General features: G+C 43.1%; 1 protein-coding gene across 2 annotated transcripts in view; it reads left to right on the top strand.

Moving 5' to 3' along the window:
* The window catches only part of GPM6B (glycoprotein M6B), a 31,261-nt gene that overhangs the window by 10,695 nt on the left and 4,302 nt on the right, over window positions 1-16,264 (top strand). For both annotated transcript variants that reach the window (XM_010284524.1, XM_010284525.1), the window contains exons 3-5: window positions 7,708-7,894; window positions 11,833-11,989; window positions 15,209-15,380. In XM_010284524.1, coding sequence (XP_010282826.1) covers window positions 7,708-7,894; window positions 11,833-11,989; window positions 15,209-15,380 — 516 coding nt within the window. The remainder of the gene's footprint in view (window positions 1-7,707; window positions 7,895-11,832; window positions 11,990-15,208; window positions 15,381-16,264) is intronic.

Genomic DNA, 16,264 nt, shown 5'->3' on the forward strand with positions numbered 1-16,264 from the left:
GCTGGCACCTACTGAAGCAGCAGTTCTTGCGTGTTGACCCTACTGAGCGTTTCTCCAAGAAAGCAAAAATAGGTGAAGCAAGGGGAGTGGGTCAGAGTGAGGACAGAAAGGAGGAATGTCTTCAGGCATGTTGAGCAGTGAGTTCTTGATGTGTCATCTGAGAGTTCCAGCTGCAGTTTGGGCCAGCGACTGCCCTTGCTGGTGCAATGTGTTTGAACTTTGAGCTCTGCGTGTCAATGAGCCCTTCCACATGCTTAGGCTGTGCAAAAGTCCCAAGGGTTACTTTGGATAGCAAATCACTAGAACGAGTCTCCAGGAGGAATAATGCCAAAGCTTATATCAGTACTGCTTGAGCTATCCCTTATGTGAGAAGTCTCCTTTTAAATCATCAGCTTTTTTTTTTCTGCAGAGGTAACTTACAGCTAAAAAATATCCATCCTCAAGGATTCCCATATAAACCTGTTTGAAGTAAGGCTTTTTCCAATGTATAATTAAGTATTTTCCTTCTGCTGTGGTTTCCAGTTTCATAGGCCAAAAGTAAAACAGAGAAAACATGAATCCAAATAAACAAAGTTCTGCCTGACCTTTGTCCAAAAGCAATAAAGCTGGACAAGAGCAATTCTCTCATCCCACTGTCTCATGCGGCAGCAGCATTCTTCCTGTGCAGGTCTGACTCCCTGCTCTCACACAGCAAATGCCTGCAAGGAGCACTTAAAATAAGCATGGATGCAGTGATTCATATTTCATAGATTGCACTGTCTGAAAAAGATGCCTTCAGAACACCTATGAGCTTAATGAGCCTTGCAGAGGCTGGGAGTGACATAGATGGGGGAGTGTGTGTGTTTCAGTAAATGTGAAGAAGATAAATTAGATAAAGCCTGTAAAAGACCATTCAGATCATCTGTCCTCGCATGGAACAGGTTTGATTCCTGCAGTGGGAATGCTGTTTTTTTTCTATAAGAAGTGCTGGTTTGGACCTGAGATTTGAAGAAAAAGGGGATCATGTTTACTGCTGTCTGTTCTTCGTCTCCTCTGTGTCATTTAACAGCATCCAGAAGAGACAAATCTTGCCTTGCTAAAACAGTTTTTTCTTGAATATGAGTGTCATGTTTTCTTTAATGAAAAGAAAAAAATTTAGCTTTTGCTGTTGATGAACATTGATAACCTCTGCAAGGGTGTTTAGTTTTGTGTGGTTTTCTTTTGTTAATCATGTTAGAAAAAAATGTCTGTGAATTTAAACCTATGCTTATTGTATTTTTGCTGGAGAATTCAGGAGCAGCTTATTATTGCTACTCATACAGTACCACAGAGACACTTGGTGCTTTGTGGATTTAAAGAGGTTCACTAATTGTGCGTCCAGGCTGTGAGATGCTTGTTCTTAGTGTGACCCAGTCGTCCTGTTTTTTCTGCGCCAGTTCCAGCATAGGAGTCATGAGCAAGGATTTTTAGTTCTCTGCTACACAAGAATATGGAAGCATTTAATGAAGTTTCAAGATGGCAGGCTTAAAACTGATAGAGAATAAATACCTTCTCGGGGAACTAGCTGGATGACAGTGCTGAAACTACATATCTCATATACGTATTCAGAATATCTGGAGAAATTGCAATTAATGCTCATAATCTTCAGAAAGGACCTACTTGTTTTTCAAGTAGCTCTTAAATAGTATAGATTGCGATGAGACTTACTGGATGTATCAGACTGACCCAGATCTCACTGCATTTCACTTGACCAAAGCATCTTGTGCTAGCCACTGTGAAAGATGAGAGTGGTGGTCTTGCTGGATTTCAGGTCTGATCCTTTCTGGCACCTTGATGGCTGTGGTCTCCAAAGGTCATGTCGTCTTCATCACAGATACTATGCTGGCTGGGAAGGTGTATTTATTGATTAACAACTCTGGAAGAGGGGGATGTGAATGCATGAGGGAGATTATCTGTCTGGCTAGACTACCCTTGCATTAAGCTTTCTGTCTCTCATGAATAGTTCATTTTCAGCATAAGTTAATTTCACAACTTCTGATGTGGGGAGGACAAAAAGGCAAAATTAGGAAAGGTTTAACTTGAAAGGAAGTTTTCTGTGGAAGAGCCTTAAGAGGTTTGTGGGAGGAAAATAAAGGTTTTTCTTTATTTGAGCTCATCACTTATTTGGTCTGCTTAATGTACTTAATCCAAAAATGTAGTAAGTGAGCGTTTATTGTAATTAGCAACAGAGGTTTTAACTTTGAGTTGTGTTTTGTAAGTCAGCAAAAATTTAAGATCAACAGCAATGGTAAGAAAAGATCTTCAACAAGGACTTCCAAGTGATTTGACACACAGCCTTTTTATTTTAGTATTATTTATTAATGCGCGGAGAGAAGTTTGTCCCATGCTTTAAACTTACTCTTGTAGGATTTAATGTTTTATCTTATTGTACTGTTGCCACTGACCCTTGGCTGCTGGTGTGGGTGATAAATGTGTGAAGTACAGTCATCTTACTGCCAGGTACTGGCTTATTCTCACGCAGGGAAGAATGAGGTAAATTCCATTTTTGCTTCTGAGGTATTACTGTATTCCTGCATCCCTCACTGCTTCCCCCATAGCTGTCAATCATGCTGTAAGGTATGAAAATGTACATCCTCACATGCATAAGCCATTCAGAATGGAGATTTTAAAAAATACAGTAGGTGGCAGAAGTAAAATTGGCATTTTCTTCCCTTGACATAAAGTTCATTTTCTGACAAAGATCCGTGGTGGTTTAGGACTCTGATGGCATTATGCATGCTTGGTATTGGGTAGTCTTCAGCACTGAGGAAACTGGAGGTGAATGTAAAGTATTAAGTTCTCCTCTTACATTTATTTGTGAATTGGGGGTGATGCTCCCAAGACCAGACTCCCCTGGATGTGTAATAATGACCCTGATTTACATGTGATGGCTGCATTTAAAGAAGTTATCTAGTGCTTTTTTCTTTCCTTGGGTCTCTTGCAACCTTCTTTTTGTTAAAACAGTTCTTCCACACGTGCTCCCTGAGCAGTGGTGCTGAAGCCAACAGAGATCCTGGTCCTGTGGTGGAATACACCGTGTAATTTCTACCACGTATTAACTGGACAGGTGTCCAACGTGCCAGGATTTCTAAAAATGTGTTACACAACTACAGGAAGTAACTGTTGAAGCAATGGGCACCATTTTTTTTCATCTTTCAGAAGAGCAAGACATTTATGGGAGGGGAAGAAACGAAACTTCTAAGGAAAAGAGAGTGGGAACTAACTCAGAAAACGGCCATGGGAGCCTGGAGGTTTAGCTCCCTGAAATGGAGAGCTTTTCAAACCTAGTTTCAAGTTTTCTTTGTTCCTTGTTTTTTTGTTCCATAGTGACCTTGACTATGGGATCAATGGTCTGTACCTGAGATACACTTGAGGCACTAGTTCAACCTAGGAGGAGTTAGGGACATTAGAGGACAGGCTGGTTTTCTGTTCAGGAGGTGTGGATGCTCTTCCGTTATATAACGATTTCCGTGCTTCGCTTTGAGGGACAGCTTTGTGAACATGTGTCTGTCTCAGCTTTTCAAGTCAGGGCTTCAAGAGCTGATGTGTGAACTTCCTAGAGCAAGCCCTGGCAATACTCAAGACAACTACCTGATCCCATTGCATTGTCTTTTGTCATTTCCGAAGCACCAAGTCCAGAGTCATTCCACTCCGTCTTGACCTTAGTAGGATAAGTTAGAGTCTGAGAATTGCTTTTTCTGTTTTTTTTTTTTTTTAAGACTGCTTTCATTAATTCTGCATTACCTTGCTTTTCCAAGTTTAAATCTTAAAGCTGTACTTAAAGTACCAAAGAAGGTTTAGCCACACAATTGCCATCTGAAATGGGAAATTGAATGGCTAAGCCCCTGCATATATGCAATAGCCTGTACACTGCTGGGTAGGTTGTATAATGGTTCTTCATACATTAAGCAACCAATTGCCGATTTGTGTACATATGTAGGTTCATCCTTTACCAATTTCCTGTGACTGATAGTTTCCAGGAGATTAGAAGAATAGCCGGTTCCTGTTTTTTCCTCTTCTCTTTATTTTTGTCCTTTAGCAAGAATATTTGTGTGCGTGTGTGTGTGTGTTTAGTAGCATTCATTCCCTAGAGAATAATCTCAGTCCTTGTTTTAGCTGGCCTCCTTCTGAGAGTGTGTTAAATCTGTAGCCAAGATCACAGGCAGCTCTGGGCAAATCATTGGGCTGTTATTAACCTGCCTCCATGGCAACTGCTGCTCGCCAGCCTGAGGACAAAAAATGTTTTTATTCTGCTGAGTTGCACAAAAGGTTCTAGTGATGCCTTGCACAAAATGGCCATTGAAAGGGGAGATGCAGTGATGTGTGTTTGTGCTATACAGTTTCATATTTAAATGGTTTTATACCATTGTGTTGGAAGTGGATATGCAGCTGAAAAGTTCAGCGTGTTGGCCATATGGAAAGTAAAAACTCACAGAAGATTGGAACTAAACTTATTTTACTACTAATTTTACTACTAATTTTTGTGAGCTTGAGTTCACAGGCCTTCAGCCTGCAGTTGTCATCAGTGCGTTAGCAAGTTATTTTGTGGGCATGAACTAGACAAACGTCATCATGGGTTTTCAGTTGTACTGTGTGAAGGTACTTGCTGATTTGGGTTACAGAGAGAAATCATAAAGCAGGTTTCCTGGAAAGCTTTCATTTTTTTTTCGGAAGTCCTCTGATTTGCTTCAGTGCTTGTTTGGGAAGCTTGGTAAGCGTATCTTAGTGCTTGATGAGCTTCAAATTTTAGCTGGTTTTGAAAGCTGCTCCTGGCAGTACTGTTTTAGGCTTGCTTTAAAACAAAATTATAAAACCAGCTGTATTTCTCAGGCTAGGCGTGGATTTAAGCTGCTCATAAAGAGTGTTCACAGTGGGATCTGGGGCCGAGGGGTAGTCTGGCAGCCTCAGCACGGTGATGAGGTTGTTGGTTACCCTCTGGCAGGAGCCTGTGCAGCTCTGCTGCCAGTCCGGGTGCAGAGTGGCTATGTGTGGATGGATGCTGTCTCCGGGATGTGTGCTGGTGTGGGATGCTTCCTGTGCCTGCAAGCTGGCAGCGCGCTATTTCCCTGTGAACTGAAGTCCCTCTCCTCCCCGCTTTAGTCCTAGTGCGAGGGCGACTAGTTTCTGCAGTTCCACATTTGGGCAGTTTTCTCTGCCTCACTCAAAATGGTGTGGTTGCTTTAGACACCTTTTAGGGCATCCCTTGGCTGTGGTCTGCACTGGTAAAACAAAGGCCACCCAGATATTGTGGTGCCTTTTTACTTGGGCTGCAGAGGAAGACATAAAGAGTATGGCCACAAAGAAGCTGTGCGCAAGCTGCCAAACCCACAGGGGGTTTGCCACTGTCGGCTTGTGTTCCAGGGCCTGTGGATTAGCAGCAGATATTGCCATGTGTTTGGGTAAGGGATCTGACAAACTCTCCAGAACGAGTGTTCTGCCGGTGGACTGGCAAGCCAGCTGTGCGGTGTGGGGTACCAGGAGGACAGCTACCTAGTTGTGGGGGTTAATTGTCAATCCTGGATCTATACCGATTTTTAGAGTTTTGTCAAAGCAGGCTGCCCCCATCTTCTGAAACCAGCAGCTTTTCTTTCGCACCTCATCAGTCCCTTGGCTTGGCTTCCAGCTGTTTTTATTTCCTATCTCTGATGGGACCCTTCTGCAAAGCAGTCTGTGGATCACCATGATTAGGTAATGAACCTCCTCCGCACCCTTGGTGATGATCTAGCGTTTAGCCACCTTCTCCTATGAGAGCGTGGCCCTAAAGGCCATTCATTTTGTGCGGGGCTGCGGTCACATGTGTGTGTTGAGCATTGCCCGCTGGATCGGAGCGCGGTTACTCTTGGATAATCCTTCACTGCTAATCCTGTGCCAGGTGCAAGCATTTCTTGGATTAACTGTTGGGGGTTTGGGCCTGACCCGGGAGCAGATGCTGCGGAGGCGAGCCAGCCTCGTGCGTACGACTGCTGTTGCGTGTGGCTTGTGAGCTGCATTCAGGCTGATTTCCCAAAGCAGAGGATTGTTCTGTAAGGTCTTGTCCAGAACTTGTCCCTGGACCTCTGTGATAAGATGAAAACCAGAGATGATTTCCTCTGATAGCAGGCATTTGTATTTTGTTTGCCCCATCACTGCTAAGCTCCCGTGTTTGTTCATTCAGCAGTATTTTCGTCATGAAGATAGTTGCCACTCAGTGGACTCCAGTTGTGGGCTTGACTATAAAAGCTTGCTAGGCTTGTTTCTGTACAATTAAATCTTGTCTGCAGTTAGTGAAGTGGTGTTTCAGAAGTCATTTCGGTGGTGATAGCTGCTTAAGCCTGACTAGGACAGTTGCTAGTGACTCTCTGAAAGAAGAGCTTCCCACTTACAAAATGGGAAAGCTTTCAATTATCGGATGCATATTACTCCCCAGTGCTTCATGGAAGTGCCTGCTCTGCAACTCATTCATTAGTGGAAAAGGGAGGGGGATAAAAATAAACTTGCCTCATGGCGGATGGAGACTTGCTGATCTTTCTGAGGAATTTCTGAGGTGGGAAGATGTGATGTGATGTACGTACTCGCCAGCTGTCTCCCTGCCTTCAACTGCTTTGTCCATTTAGCACCTTCTCGTCGAAGCAGCGGGTTGTTCCTGTGATATGCAACGCTGGTCACTCCATTAAGAGTTGTCTTAATGGCTTGTGTTTTGCGCAGTTATATGAAACGTACATTAATGGAGACAGCTTAATGCCGTCACCCTGAAGTAATGAATTGGTATGGATTGCCATTACCGTTATAGCGCAGTTAAAAGCTGTGTTTGTTTCCGATTTACATTTCCCAGCTCTGCAAGCAGATGGGTTTTTAGGCCACACGGTTGGGAGGAACCTGGCAATTCAGCTGCAACCCCCGTATTACAGTGTTTGTAGAACGGCAGTTCTGGAGGGCTGTTTTGTTAACTCAGACTGCTTAAATGATACATTTCATTAAAACTGTGATTATCCTACTGCAGCCTGTATTCAGGGCTCACTGTAAATCCAGTGTATCCTATAAAGCTGGAAATGTATTGTCTGTGTAACACAGCTTCATCTCACTGCTCTCTATAGAAAATTGCTACTCTTTGGCCCCCATTCAATTTTTCTGTTGTTAAAATATCTGTATCCCGATAACCTCATACAGATTTATACAAAAAGATACTCGGGAGCCATGGGAGAGTGTAGGGTAGTTAAGGTTTGCATACCTAAATGTGTTCCTCTTCCAATGAAAGTGCAAAGTATCTCTTAATTTTCCAGAAGGCTTCATTGTCTTGAGTATTTGCTTCTCTGGCTTCCTGAACGGTGCCAGCGTAGCTGGTGCTCCTGCCGTTAGTGATGCTGAAACATGGTGAGCTCTGTATGAGCAGCTGAATAGCAATGGATGACTTTAGACAAGAGATTTTTTTTCTTTTTCCATTTCATAGGCTGTCTCATTGATCTCCTCTTGATCCTGTAAAGATAGGAGCACTCAGCCCACTTTCTGGGCTTTGAGTCCATACCAACAGATCTGTAGGTCACTGCTTTAGAGGGTGATGCTGTCTTGCACCACCTATAGATTTTTGCTTAGCATGTCAATGCCTGGACCTTTTAGTCCCTGTGACTTTTACCAAGTGGAGGACAGATATTCTTTTCCTCATAATTTGCTTTTTGCTCATAACATTTCTTTTGCTTTCTCTCTTCTGCTTAGGTTGCTTTGAATGTTGCATTAAGTGCCTAGGAGGAGTGCCATATGCTTCGCTCGTGGCAACCATTCTCTGCTTCTCGGGGGTAGCGTTGTTTTGTGGCTGCGGCCACGTGGCGCTCACGGGAACTGTGTCTATCCTCGAGCAGCACTTCTCCACGACTGCCAGTGACCATGCTTTGCTGAGTGAAGTGTAAGTATGCATCCCATTTCCATCATTCCTCATAACACCTTCATGCTAAATGAGTAGAGATGGATTCCAACTTCAGTCTCCATCCCTGAGTATTAGGTTGCTTATTTGTCCAACAGCACTCAGTGGTTTTTTGGGGTTCATGCACAAAGAACCAGAGTGTATATCCTGCCTAACCTGTTTATATTGGAACCAATACTATTTAATAGCTTCATCAGTGCCATAGACAGTGGGATTGAGTGCACCTTCAGCAGGTTTGCAGATGACATCAAGCTGAGTGGTGCGGTTGACACACCTGAGGGACGGGATGCCATGCAGAGGGGCCTGGACAAGCTTGAGGAATGGGCCCGTGTGAACCTCATGAGGTTCACCAAGGCCAGGTGCAAGGTCTTGCACCTGGGTTGGGGCAACCCCCAGTATCAGTGCAGGCTGGGGGATGAAGGGATTGAGAGCAGCCCTGCCAGGAAGGACTTGGCAGTACTGGTGGATGAAAACTTGGACATGAGCCGGCAATGTGTAGTCATAGCCCAGAAGGCCAACTGTACCCTGGGCTACATCCAAAGCAGTGTGGCCAGCAGGTTGAGGGAGGTGATTCTGCCCCTCTACTGTGCTCTGGTGAGACCCCACCTGGAGTCCTGCGTCCAGCTCTGGAGCCTTCAGCACAGGAAAGACATGGACCTGTTGGAGCAGGTCCAGAGGAGGGCCACCAAAATGATCAGAGGGCTGGAACAGCTCTCCTGTGAGGACAGGCTGAGAGAGTTGGGGTTGTTCAGCCTGGAGAAGAGAAGGCTCCGGGGAGACCTTACTGCAGCCTGCCAGTGCTTAAAGGGGGCTTATAAGAAAGATGGAGAAATGCTTTTCACTGGGGCCTGTAGTGAGAGAACAAGGGGTAACAGTTTTGATCTGAAAGAGGGTAGGTTTAGTGTTTGTTGGTGACACAAGCTTTGAAGGGATGACAGGAGTAACAGGGAAGTGTGTTCCGTCCCTCCGCCCTCAGAAGAAAGTGGACTGTGGATTTTACAAATCAGCAAAAAGAGAGAGAAAAGACTGGAGATTGCTTAGGTGTTTGTCTCGGCAAACATAGCCTTTGGAAATAACCACCTGTGAAATATGTGGGGCTTTTGTGTTCCCGAGGCTTCTCCGTGACACCAGAGGAAGGCCTGGAGGCGGCTGGAGGCCTGCATCAGGGCCGGTGCTCAGCGCCCAGCCCCACCAGCGTGAGCCTCTCGTTCCCCTTGGCACTGAGGGACACGCGGGTCCCAGGCTCCGGGCTGACGGTCTGAACCCGCTGGGCCTCATGCGGCCCCTCCAGCAGAACTGCCAGCCTTGGAAAAGGCTTTCCTCCGGCGGCAGTGAGGAGTTTTGCACAAGTTGTGATTCGCAACGGCCGCGCACCGGTGTCAGGATGCTGGCCGGGCCTGGGTTCGGCCTCTTGCCGGCTGCTTACCCTGGGCCAGCACCGGCTGCAGGCACAGCGTAGGGCCGGCCCCTGGAGACATCTCCGTCCCGGGGCAGGGGGGCTAGCACGAGGAAGGGCAGCCGAAACCTTCTGAGAGCCACCCGAGGGCTACGGAAGGGGTCCCTGTGCAGGTTGCGCGTGTCTGTGAAGAGGGGGAGCACGTGGTGCACGCTTGTGGGCACTGTGCGCACAGGGGTACGCTGGCGATGAACAAGGCACGTGTGTTTTGCTTACCTGCCCCTAAGGCCCAGCTTTTAGGACATTATTTGAAAACTTTGCTCTTTCCCCTTTTTTGCTTTTTCTTTTCTTTCGTCACTGACTCCCTTTATATGCTTGCGGACATCGACCTGCCGCTTTGCACACACAGCTGACCCCTTCCTGTCCCCGGGATCACTGGCGTCAGTCCTGCAGCACCGTTTCGGAGCTTCCTCCTATTGCAGGACCCTTTGTGCCCAGACCTGCTACATGGCCCTGGGACTGCACCCTACCCGGGTCCCCCACCCCAGCACCGCTCGCCCTCACGCCCCAGCTGCCGCTGGGCACTGCGTCCCCAGCTCCAGAGCGGAAGCCACGAGGACCCTGCAGTTAGCTGCGAAATGTCGTGAGAAACTGTGAGCAGCTATTCTTCAGCAGCCGAGTAGCAAATCACCCTGTTCTTCTATCAGTCTTCTTTTCAGCAAAATAGAAAAAATTGCAAAAGCAGCTGTAACAGGCAGCAAGCTTTAAATTTTGGAAAATTGTTGACAATGTTTCATGTTGAGTCAGCTTCAGCAGCTGGGGCAGTGCATAATTCCACCAAAGCAGCTGAGGTCTTGGACTCTGTGGAGGCTTAACAAGAAAGACAATTGAGAAGAGGTGCAAAGGTGCAAATAATTTAAGGCCACGGAGACAATAAAATAGATGAAAAATATGCTAGTAAGGCACCCTTTGGAATATATATTTTTTTTTTTAAACCAAGTTTCATATTACTAATTTCTGGTAACATGCATTGAATCTCTCCTAGACTATTAATGATGTTGAAATTAATTCTTCTATATTCTCTCCAATCCTGACTTAATTTTTTCATGCTTTACAGCACAGGTGCAACAGATGTATCCTGTTGTTTTTAATCAGTTTAGAAAACAAACATAACATTTCCCACATATAATTTTAAATGAGTAATATCATATTTTGATACAAGGGATGTGCTATCTGTCTGGATGACATTCAACTATGTAAATGGTAGTCATCAATTTTCTTTAAATTAAGCTAAAACATGCAGATGCTCCTTGGAGATCTATGCTAGTAGCTACTTAATGGAGAGTGGTAAGAATTGAAAAAAAAACATCTGAGGAAAAATATATTTATCCTTAGAAAACTGGCAATAGAGATGTATAAAATTAACCCCTCAGTTTTGTGAACAGCTTCATCCAAAGTAACCATCCCAACAAACAAATTACTGTTAAGAAGGCGTAAGTTCTGGAGAAGTTGTGCTAGAAACAAAGTATGACCTTTGGAGACCAGAAGAAGTGCTGTATGGAAGATCTGGCATTCTGGCTCTCCAAAACAATTGGCTTCATATACTGAATATGACTGATAACATTTAGAAATTATTCTTTCCGTTTACCTATTCTAACCAGAGTAAAAATACCATAAGAGTGTCATTGCAGATGGTGGATTTTTAAGGAATTGAGAACTTTCTCAGATAATATCTGAGCAAAGTGCTTATACCATGTACCCTGACATCATCTTCCTCTGGATGGCTCCGGAGTACCTCAAATGGAAGCATATCCTAAATATTTCTTTCAGTTTTTTGAAATTTAATTACGCTTTGGGGAGCTCAAGGCACCCGAGTGGCTTAAGGCACTGAAACTCCCTGCACACTTGGAAGTACCCTTCTAGGCTGTAGAGCAACCTGTTCCGCCTCAGGAGAAGTCACTGCACATTTTCGGAGTTTTGTATCAGAGAAGTATCACTGAATTTACAAATTTTTGCAAACATACATTAACTGGATTTTACAGGTGGGAACAGTGAATTTCAGGGACTGCTTCCTTTTCCCTAAGCCAAAGGAATCACCACAGAGCCTGGTAGTTCAGCCAGTAGTTCAGCTCCAGCTTTTGCCATTTCAAAGCCCCGTGCTGTCCCTGTCAGATGTTCCCTGAGTTAGGTATCAGGATCAATAACAGGAAAAAAAGAATCTCCATAGTGGAGGCATGAAATTGCAGCTTCGAGCTAACACCAGTCAGTGTAAGAACTGCAGCACAAATAGGGGATGCTGGAGCAGATGCAAGACTAATGCACATCAGTATTGCTTACCTGTAGAAGCGGTATAGTCATATCGCTGCTGTCCTGCAGTCTGCTTGCTTAAAATGCATTAAGGAGCCTTCAACTGTATTTCTAGAAAACGAGTTATCTCATAGCTATTATGATTTGGGAGGACTGACTTTGTTTTTATAGTACTGAAATCTAATTATATTCTTTTTTTTTTCCTTTTTCATTTTAGAATACAGCTAATGCAGTATGTAATTTATGGCATTGCATCATTTTTCTTCTTATATGGAATAATCCTTTTGGCAGAAGGTTTTTATACAACAAGTGCTGTGAAGGAGCTGCATGGAGAGTTCAAGACGACAGCCTGTGGCCGCTGCATCAGTGGAATGGTGAGTAGCGTCAGAAATGGGAACAGTAGTCTTTGTTCGCTAAAACCTGTTGGGCTTGGTGTGACTCCTGTGTTTTTGAACAACAACATATTGCTGCCCTCTTTGTTTAACTCCTTATGGGTGGTCAGAGTCAATGACTGTTGCTGGTCCTTCTTTGAACTTCAAGGATGCTTGGTCAAATCCAAGTTCTGCAGATGAACTGTTGGGGTGCTACCGTGGCCTCCCCTGTCATAAAGCTGAACCCAAAGGTCTAAACTAAGTTGACAGAGACTGCTGTTTTTAAAACACTCAATATGAGACAAAATGAAATTTATCCTTTTAAACATGGAGCACACTAGTGGTGCTTAAAGGCAGACTGTAAAATGGCTGTGGTTTGCAAAGCTATTTAAATAACAAACTGTAATGCCTCTGACTTCCGTAATCAATTCTGCTTGAGGATGTCTGGGTCATTCAGACAAACAGTAATGAATGAAGCTTCGCAACATCTTTGCGCTTGAATCAAGTATTGCTGTCTTGCCTTTGCAGATGGCAAAAGGCATACAGATATAATAGTGAGTCTTTTTTGCAAAGCTGAAACACTTAAAGTCTTAAAGTTACAAGCCATTTTCCCTTCAGTATACTTCTGTATTAGAAGAAAATTTTAAACAAAGTTTAACTAAAAATAAAACTCCAGATTCTCACCCACGTTGCCCCCTAGGGTGGACTCTACAAGAACAGAAATATAACTGTGTTTCTGAGACAGGATTTCAAAGCTATTTCTAAAAATCTGAATTCAGAGCTCATAGTTGTGGAAGAAGCTAAGCACTATGACAGATCGCCCACAGGAAAGCGTGGGTGAAAAAGAGAAGCAACTTTTGATGTCATAGTTGCATTTTAATATGCAATCTATATCCTGTGTACTTAAAAAATACGTACTTTCAGCTGGTTAAACACAAGAGAGATGCATGTTTATTTTCAAGAGGGTTAACAATTTTCTACTGTGCTGTTGGATACTTGCTGAATTTTTCAAGAGCTAATAAAAATAAGACATCTGATCATTTTCCAGTTAAGCAGCTATTCTCTTGCTCTTTTTCTAGCAAGTATGATCTTCGCTGAGGGGGAAAATCAGATCTAAAGCAGTGTTATCCAAGGATCCAAAATACACTAGAAATATACACATATGTGCATCTCATTAGTGAGACAATTGCTTTGTGCGATTGAGTTGTTGCAGGCACGTGATTGTCAGCTGCTTATACAAATATGAGTGTGACACATGGAAATGTAACAGACGAATGTGTTTTCATGTTTGCCCATATTTGTCCACACAATAAAGGAGAAAATTTAGCAGCTGAGTAATGGCTTGGAGCTCTGGTAAGACATATCAGTGTTTAGTGGTGACAGTCATGGCGTAAAAATGCCTGTATGCCACTGTGTAGTGGGTAGAGCTGCTTAAAACACCAGGGTTAGAACAAGGTTTGTTAGGAGATATAATATCTTAACAGGATAGTGGCTGCAGCTGGGTACGGATAACAAGCTTTTGGACATATAGCGGGTTTTTTTGCGTCTTTCATCAAGAGCTCCTCTACTTCCTCCTCTGTTACATTACTGAGCGAGGTCCTGAAGGGCAGTCCCTTCCATCTTGCATAAGGTTATTACAGAAGACAAACTTCCAGCTTTCCTAAATTATTTGTGTTGGCTGTGGTAATGCAGAATAGCCATTTCCCACAGTTATCGCATTTTAAATGTGAGGGGGTTTTTTTTCCTGGCTTTAGGAGTTAAAGGCTTTGCGTACTTCCTCTCATGCACACTTCCACATACACGTATGCAAACCCGTACTTTATGTATAGCATATCTATAGAAGTCCTTTAAACTAGTACACTTGGTCCTTACCAAAATCCGAAGAGAGACTTCTCAATTCTCTCATAAAACCTACAGGTCTGGTGTGTGGCACTATCTAATACGAAACAGAGTATTTCAGTTCAGTTGTGTATAAATTAAGGGCTAGCTGGGTTTTTTATGGGCCTTAGTTTTGCAAGCACTTCCGCCTCCCCACAGACACCACCTTCGTTGACTGTAAAACCTAACCAGTTGTTCAGCCTTTGCTGTAACGTTTGCAGTGTTGTTCAGCGCGTCTGGACAAAAGCCTACGAGGACGCAAACTTCCACCACTGCAGCATTAGTTCTGCCCGTCAGTTCTGGGTGAGGCTGAGACACCCCTCCTCCCTCTGAGCCTTTCCCATCCTTGCTGTTCTTCTCCGGCACACAAGTTTCAAGTAAGACGGTACAGCAGCAGTGCTTTACTGGAAGCAAAGCCCTTCCAGTCCACCCACAGTTAAATAACAGTGAAAAGGGAACACAGAAGATGGAACAGCGCTACCCCGCTTTCCAAGGAGGATCCAAATCCTAGTCTTACCGAGAGGAGGGAGCTAGGAACTGATGCAAGAACTACTGTTTTACCATAAAACTTAGAAGAAGAGGGAAAAGGGAGAGAGGTCTAATGGGAGGGGGAAGCTGGAAATTCCCAAAGCAAAGAGTGCCATAGCTTATAATCTTACCAAAGAAAATGCAGATTTTTTTTTGATTTTTTTTTTTTTTTAAAAAAGACAAAAAGAACAAACCCAAACCAGCAAATTTCTATGGAACGTCCATGATTCTCTAAGGTGAAGTAACTAATTTTCTTCTTGGCAATGTGTATTAGATCAAGTGAATTTTTCTGATCTGCTGTAACGGTTGTGGTATGTTTTCAAAACCAGGTATTCTGAAATGTAACATTCAAAATTTATTTCGATAAATCAGGGAGTACAGGAGAGCTCCAGGAACGTCAATTCACTCTATTGTTTTGATTTTCAAGTTGTATAGAAATGCTGGTATGTTACAGTTAATTAAAAAAAACTCCTTAAATTGATTTTTGTTGGAATTTTATTGGTTTTAGCTGGCAACCAGCATCCCTGCTTAGCTGAGAATGTTAATAAATTAATGGACTGTTCTTTCAGGAGGTCAAGCTGTTTACTCAGGCAGGCTGATGAAAAAGGAAATGTCTGAATTACTTTCTCAGTAGCACTGTAACTACCCAAGTATTTGTAAGCAATTAATACTGATTTTATTTGTGCTTGGAAATCAAATGTTTTATTACTTGATTTCTTGAAAGTATACTTAAGATTATTTTGAAGCATTTTTAAGGAAAAATCAAGTATTCTTTTCAAAGAATAAACATGAAGTGCATGTGTTTTCTCTGTTCAGTTTGTTTTCCTCACCTATGTGCTTGGAGTGGCCTGGCTTGGGGTCTTTGGCTTCTCTGCTGTGCCTGTCTTTATGTTCTATAACATATGGTCAACTTGCGAAGTCATCAAATCTCTTCAGACAAATGTGACAGTTCCAGGGGACCAGATCTGCGTGGATATCAGGCAATATGGTACTTATTTTAATCTTTACATTAAATGCTTTATCCTTTCTCCTTGGTCTGTCTTCAGTAGTTTTGTCTCAGCCTTATCAAATGAACCAAATGCAAAAGTATCTTGTATCTCTGAATGTGCTTTTACTTTTCTAATTAATTCAGATTACACTGATCTCTTTCCAGAGCCAATCAATTCAACTGAACTGGCAAGTCATTTATCTAAAATGATTTTGTAGCTGTTTCCAATACTATAATATTAGGTTTAAAAATAGATCAGCCTCAAAATAAACTGCTGAGAAACAGTACTCGGAAATAGATAACCAGATTCTGGTTTTTGAACCCATATGCCTATGTTCTTTCCTTTCAAAAAGCTCTTTCTACATTTAAATATGAAGTTAACATCTGAACTTTGCTCTAACAATTAAAAGACCAAAAACCTGCAATCAAGATTTTCCCTTAACTGCATGAATTACTACTGCTTTCTGATGACACAGAAATCTGAGGGGGGTGTGCAGGTAGCAGAGGAGTGGGGGACAACAGCTTAAAATAGGGGTCAGGCTTTTTAAGTAGTTCATTCTTTAAGGTGAATTTTTCCTTAAAAGCTAATCTTTTTGTTTTCCCTAGTGCAGAAGAGCTTTTGTCACTGTTACTTTCAGCTTCATTTTGGCTAAAATTTTCTAGGAATGGTTCTTTCTTTGGACTAAGTCACGCAAAGCTGAGAAAAAACAGATTCAGAGTTGCAAAAGTAAGAAAGCTTGGTTTTGCTTTCCTATCTGGGCTGCAAGTCCAGCAGGAGAAGATAAGATATACTAATTTTAAAAGCAAAAAGTCCCAAATCGGTTAAATGTTTGCATCCTGTTTTAGCAACTGACAGCAAGAGGCTGGGAAGCACTTTTCTTCAG

Source organism: Phaethon lepturus, unplaced genomic scaffold (genome assembly GCF_000687285.1).
Source record: "Phaethon lepturus isolate BGI_N335 unplaced genomic scaffold, ASM68728v1 scaffold17023, whole genome shotgun sequence".
NCBI classification, from domain to species: Eukaryota; Metazoa; Chordata; class Aves; order Phaethontiformes; family Phaethontidae; genus Phaethon; species Phaethon lepturus.